The sequence below is a fragment of the Hydra vulgaris genome, chromosome 03 (assembly GCF_038396675.1).
Source record: "Hydra vulgaris chromosome 03, alternate assembly HydraT2T_AEP".
NCBI classification, from domain to species: domain Eukaryota; kingdom Metazoa; phylum Cnidaria; class Hydrozoa; order Anthoathecata; family Hydridae; genus Hydra; species Hydra vulgaris.
This window is the reverse complement of record NC_088922.1, coordinates 7,893,026-7,899,776: the sequence shown is the minus strand read 5'-3', so window position 1 is coordinate 7,899,776 and position 6,751 is coordinate 7,893,026. Positions and strand designations below refer to the sequence as shown.

The 6,751-nt window shown below is 30.5% G+C and overlaps 1 protein-coding gene across 1 annotated transcript; it reads left to right on the top strand.

The window, feature by feature from the left end:
- The first annotated feature begins 649 nt into the window (after nt 1-649).
- LOC136078434 (uncharacterized) lies at nt 650-1,237 on the top strand. Its single transcript, XM_065794208.1, has one exon. The coding sequence runs from the start codon at nt 650-652 to the stop codon at nt 1,235-1,237; it is 588 nt and encodes a 195-aa protein (XP_065650280.1).
- The last annotated feature ends 5,514 nt before the right edge of the window (nt 1,238-6,751 follow it).

Sequence of the window (6,751 nt, the reverse complement as noted above, 5' to 3'; positions counted from 1 at the left end):
AATGCATCAAATATGGCAGGACAGTACTCAGGCCTACAAAAGAGGATTAAAGACAAAAGTGAATCAGCATTATTTATTCCTTGTGCTGGACATTCTTTAAATCTGGTTGGCAACAGTGCAGCTGGATGTTGTTTAGAAGCAATTATTTTTTTTGACTTTGTTCAATGCCTCTACAACTTTTTTTCTGCATCAACTCATCGTTGGCAAGTGCTTCTGTCTTTTGTTGGCAAAGGCAAAAAAATTGTCCAACAGCTTTCTGGAACTCGATGGTCAGCACGTGCAGATGCTGTGACTTGTCTGCATGACAGTTATGATAAGATTAAAAAAGCACTTGAATTTTTGATCAAGGACATAAGTCAGTCAAAAGAAACTCAAAATGATGCTCAAAATCTCATCACGAAAATGAACACTTTTTGTTTTTCTGACAATTTTCTGGAATGATATTCTTTGTCATTTTAATGAAACATCGAAGATTTTACAGAAAGAAAATTTAAACCTGGATGTTGCAGTTCGTATTCTAAAGTCATTGTTGCATTTCATTAAAGATTTGAGGAGTCAATTTGAGAATTACCAGGAAAAAGCCAAAATCTTGCTTCCAAACACTGACTACAGAGATTCTTCAAAAAGAACAAAAAAAAGAAGCCGACGTATGGCCTTCTTTGATGGTGAGGCTGAAGAATTGGAATTTCAGGGAAGTTATAAATTCAAAATTGAAACATACCATTCTGTTATTGATTCACTAACATCAAATTTAGAAAAAAGAACATCAGCATATGAGAAGATCAATGACAATTTCGGATTTCTAGTAAACATTCAAACAATTGCCAATGTTGAACTAAAAGACCATTGTTCAAACCTAGCACAAATTTATAAGAAGGACATAAATGAAAATGAACTTTTTTTTGAGTGCCAGCAATTTAAATATTACATTTCAAAAGATGAACATTCATATACAGAATTTTACTCAACATTAAAAAGAGACCACTTGGAATCAACTTTTCCAAATATTGAAGTTTCCCTTAGAATTTTTCTGTCAATGATGGTCTCAAATTGCACTGGCGAGCGATCATTTTCAAAACTAAAACTTATAAAAAATGAACTCCGCTCAACCATGCTGCAAGAAAGATTGAACTGTTTGTCGTTAATGTCAATAGAATCAGATGTTCTTTTAACCATTGATTTTGATGATATTATTAAAGAATTTTCAAGAAAAAAATCACGTAAACGTCACATGTAAATTTTATCATTGCTTTAATAAATGTTTCCTATTTTAGTATTTGATTTAATTTTTTTACTAAGGAAAAAGGGGGCCCCCAAATTAAGTCTAGCCTAGGGCCCCCGATGGCCTTAAGACGGCCCTGATGGCAACTATCTATATCTTTAAGTACTATATATTCTTTATTCACTATATGTATTTATAAATATTATATTTTCTTTTTTGACTAATTGAGGATATTTGTACTTTTAATTAATATATCTTCTTTTTTTCTCTATTTTTTAAATATTATATCTTCTTTTTTACTATTTTTTTCGCTAAATTTTCTACTTGATTTATTTACCATATTTTACTATTATTGTTATGATCTGTTGGGGCTCTATGAAAAGATTAGGTTAATATTTTGCCATACATATCTTCTTTGAGCCCCTGCCTGTTTATTATTTATATATAAAGTTATGTCGTTATTCACTATTTTGTACAGGCTGGAGTTCTAGTTTTTATATCCTTTCAAAATATACTTGGTTTTACTGTTTGAAAGTTTTTGCGGGACGAAAAAACTGACAAGTTCAAGTTGACGCGTGATTTTAAATTGCTCGGTAAGGTCTGTTTTTTTTACGACGTTCTTCAAATGTTGTTAGATCACTTCTGTTGGATTTTCATATGAAAGGTGTTTAATAGATGATATTGTTTTTGTTGCTCTATGTTGGACTTACTCGAGAATAGCTATGTCGCGGCTTGCACAACAAACTCAAGGTTGGGGCGTGTGTAAATGAGATAAAGTATGCGCCATTAATAAGAACTGCGACTTCGAAATGTTTTTTTCAGTCGCTCTAGCATTCGATTTGGTATTGATGCAGCTGACTCTACTTGTGGTCTGACATTTAGGTTATATACTTGTAATTAAGTTTTATTTTTTATGAAAGGGAATTGTAGTTTATATAAACAACAACAACAGCAACAAAAGATTAAAAAAAAACCCGTTAATTTTACATGATATTTTCGAAAAATTACCAATAATTACCAAAATAAACAACAACAACAGCAACAAAAGATTAAAAAAAAAACCGTTAATTTTACATGATATTTTCGAAAAATTACCACTGGTCCTAATGCAATAATCACCCATTATACAAGCTAACTGGGAAGAGAATAAGCTATAAAAAAGTTTCGAAGTTGGAAAACACGTGATGAAATTGTCTTTGAAATTTTCGGACGTTCTTGAAAAATACGATGGCGTGTTGGATGCAGCAATTTGGTTGCAGCGAGCGCCAAGGTGATTGTAGATACGCAAGACGTTAAGGCGATAGTGCTTTATCTTGTGTTTCTGTGAAGTTTTGCTCATGCAGTTTACGTTAGTTTAAGTTAAGATTAATAAAAAAAGAAAATTGCTGAGAAAATCAAAAAATGTGTTTTTGCAAGCTTTTTTTTAGTATCCTACACGGCGTACAAGTTGTTTACGAAGCATAGAATGAACGATGAAGAACGAGTGGATTTTTTTTTACAGAATGGCCCCACAATTTCATGGATGATTCTTTTTTAATATATGGTTACAAACTACGAGAGATTTTAAGTTCAATGCTATGATGAGTTACGTTATTGAAAAAACAGGTGAAGCTGGATTCTCTGATACTGCTTTAAAGAGTTTAAAAATTAAAATGACAAGCTTTCAATAATTATTTAAGAAAAATGGACTGAGACAAGATGATACCGGCAACAATTCACGGACACCTACTCTACTTGGAATAGTAAAAACTTTAAATTTACTGATCCTATATTTCTAAGTGTGCCAAATGACTCCCAACAGAGTATCACAAAAATTAGACAGGGCGACCAACAAAAACTTTCATTGCTTAGTGTCTTAAAACTCAAAAATACAAAGTGCAACATCTACTAAAGTCAAGTGGCCAAAAGCTAAGTATGGCGACGAGAATTATGCTGAGAAAAGAAAGGAAAAAGAGATTCAGCTTCATTTGTTATAGATACTTCAATTTCATCTCCAAAATGAGGTACAATTAATAGTTAATAGTTAAGTTAATAGCTTAAATTGCAATCAATATCCTTTCTGCCACAGTTTTGTACCACAGCCCAAGTTGTTGTGCTACGAGTCGTTGTGCTATGAGTCGTTGCGCTCGTATCCACAAGAAGTTATAATATCAGAAACATCTGTAAAAATACGTCTGCAAGCTCTCACTGATCGCACAATTTTTCTCTTTTGTCAAATTCAAGAAGTGAGCGAGAAATTACATATACATAAAACTAAAAAATATGGTATTGTCATTAAGTGGAGATGCGGAACAGAGCAGAAGCGTTATAAGCGATATGAGATGTAAGGTTTACGGAGAAAAATTGAAGCGCGATGCTAGTATTTATGTGAGGTAAAATCTACTGAAATCAAATATATTTTCAAGAAAAGAAGTAAACAAAGATTATCTTTTATTTGTATTATCACTTCTTCATGCCTGGATAAAAAAAAAGAGAAAAAAAATCAGGATAGGTTTGGAGATGAATTGGGTATTTCAATTGATGTACCCTAACAGCTAACTGGTTATACAAACGGTGGAAACTCTGCTCGTAAATTTTTAGGAATGTTAAGTCAGTTAAGGTAACAGGAGTACACTTAGACTTTATTAAGTGCTTGAGAATTATTCTAGAATGCATATACTCATGACATAAAATCAATTAGGATAAATTCGAAAAGAGATACTCGAGACAATATCCATCGAGACCATTGAACAATATGTATGGCGTCCTTTTAACATTTATAAAATTTTGTTTCATGGCAGAGAAATTATGGAAACACACATTCTTCTTATCGCACAGTATTTGGAAGTGGCTCAAGAGACTCAAAATAAATACAACTACCAGTATAGGGATCAATTTACGAGGAAAATATCACAAATAAGGACTTCTCTGGACACATATGAGGACTCATTTGAAGAATATGTCAGTACTAGTAATCCCTTCTAAATAAGTAATTCATTTTATTTGATTACAATTGTATTTTCTTATTTAAATGTAAAAAAAAGTTTTTGAGTAAAATTTTTACGTAAAATTTTTATTTTTTAAATGAGTAAATTCTTGTTTTTAATTTTTTCTTTATTTTAATTTTTATTATTTTGCATTTTATGATTATTATTTTTATTATTTTGCTATAAATAATCAAAACTACATTTTTACATCAGACTTTTTTCCCTCTAGATATTCAATAAGATATTGTAAACTTTTTCTCTATATATCGGTTATTTCTTGAGTTACATTGACAGATCCACATCGCGACCTGAGTACTTATTTGTTTTAACTTCAATTTTGTAAAAAATCAATATAACTATAAAGCAGTCAATAAAGCATCAAAATCTTTATATTTTAATTGTTGATTTGTGTAATAATGTGCCGGGTACGCGTCAATTAAGAATTCACTTTGTCTTATCTCCACTTTTTTAACTTGTTTTATTATGCTTAATTGTTTGAACTCCAAAACGGCCAACCAAATAAGCGTTAAAAAAAACTAGTTTCCAAACAAACCAAAATTTTTAATGCTTATTTGAGCCCATGAGATGCATAGTGGTATAAGTCACTTTTTTTAATATTTTGAGTTATTGCCACCAATGGTTAGCATTTTGTTTATTCTATTATATGGCAGAGTGGTATAAGTCTAATGATATCAATAAGGATGCTGGAATTGTTTTTTGTTATGCTCCTCACTAAAAAGCTGTTTTTGTTCACAGCCATAGTGATATTAGTCAGACTTATACCAAACTAGATATGAGTGACTTATACCACTATACATCTCAGGGGCTCATTTGTACTACCAGATTCTAGCCTAACAAGCATTTGCTTTTTATAACTTGATGACAATTTCAAGATGGCAGACCGCGAAACTACACAAAATGTCTTTTTTTGTAATTCAATAAGGTAACTGAGAATTGAGATTATTTTGTTTGTTTATTTAAGAAAATAGTGCTTAAAGAATTTATCTTTGAATAATTAATAAAAAATTTGTTTAGAATTTAATAATAATTGTGTAAAATTTAATATAATCTTATTAAATATTACTCAAGTGTTTTTGTTGCTGCTGTTATTCTGTAAACTAAATTATTGAATTAAGAGGGAAAAAAAGTTGAAGAAAGAAAATCTGTAGAAAGTAATTGCCTAAAGTGCATATTTTCTTGTGAATCAAAAATTACCCTGAAAAATAGGAAACTTATATTTAAACATTTCTGGAGTTTAGATGACAATAGCAAAAATGCTTTTTATGCTAAATTTACGAAAAGGAATGAAATAGTGAGAATTAGAACTGTCTCACACAATAGCAGAAGAAAGTCTTATCAATATTTTATGGAAAATGACAGCATTATTTACAGGGTTTGTAAAAAACTTTTTTTTAGGAATTCTTTGCATCAAGCAAGAGTACATTACTTTCACAACAGTTTAATAGATCCACATACAGGAGTTCCAGTTGAAAGGAAAAAAGGATAGCACATAAAATACAAATTGTCACAAACATTGTTGGACGAAGTTCGTACTCACATAAATATGTTTCCACGTATTGAATCTCATTATTGTAGGAGCACTATCAAAAAAGAATATCTTGAAAATAAGTTGAACTTGTCATTAATGTATGACTTACATACTGAATATTGCGCAAAAAAAAAGAATTCAATATGTTGAGCAACATAAGTATAGTAAAGTGTTAAATACAGAGTTTAATATAGGTTTTTCAAGACCAAAATCAGACCGATGTGACTGCTGTGAAGAGAATGAAATAAATATGGAGAAAGTAATTAACAGTTTAGAGTATAAAATACAATTTCAGCATCATATTTTTTTAAAGACAGATTTCTATTAAGAAAGGAAGAGTGACCGAAAATCCAGAAAAGTTGTTTTATGTTTTGATATGGAAAATGTTATTCAGCTTCCAAGAGCAAATATATAAAAAAATTTTATTAAAGAAAACTATCACTTTTTAATCTCACTGTTCATAGTTCAATAGATAACAAAGTTTACTGTTGCGTGTGGAGTGAATATACTGGTGGTAGAACTGCTAAATGTATTGCATCAGCATTGGTAAAGGTTTTAAGGCAATTAGTTTTAGAACATCCAAATGTAGCAGAAATCATTCCTTTGTCTAACTCATGTGTGCCACAAAATAGAAATTCAATACTTGCTTTTGCTATAAAAGGCTTTATGCTGGAAAATACACAAATTAAGACAATTACTCAAAAGTTTTCAGAAAAAAGTCATTCTCTTGTGCAAGAAGTTGATAATGCTCATAGCTTAATTGAAATTTTTTTAGATAAGAATAAAGTATTTTGTTCAATTAGCTTAATTCGAGTATTAAAAACGCTGAGAAGAAAGCCCCAACTCCAAATTCTTCAGATGAGATCATCAGATTTTTTTAACTTTGAAAAATTATCAGACTATGAATTTTTTGCAGATACCTTTTTTTTTCTGTCAAACAACTAAAATATCATTCAAATATGCCACATTTTGTAACACACAAGGATTGTCACTGAACCAGAAATATGTGTAAGT

Bases quoted from the DNA above. Each gene is read 5' to 3' on its own strand.
- LOC136078434 (XM_065794208.1), top strand. From the start codon at position 650: ATGGCCTTCTTTGATGGTGAGGCTGAAGAATTGGAATTTCAGGGAAGT.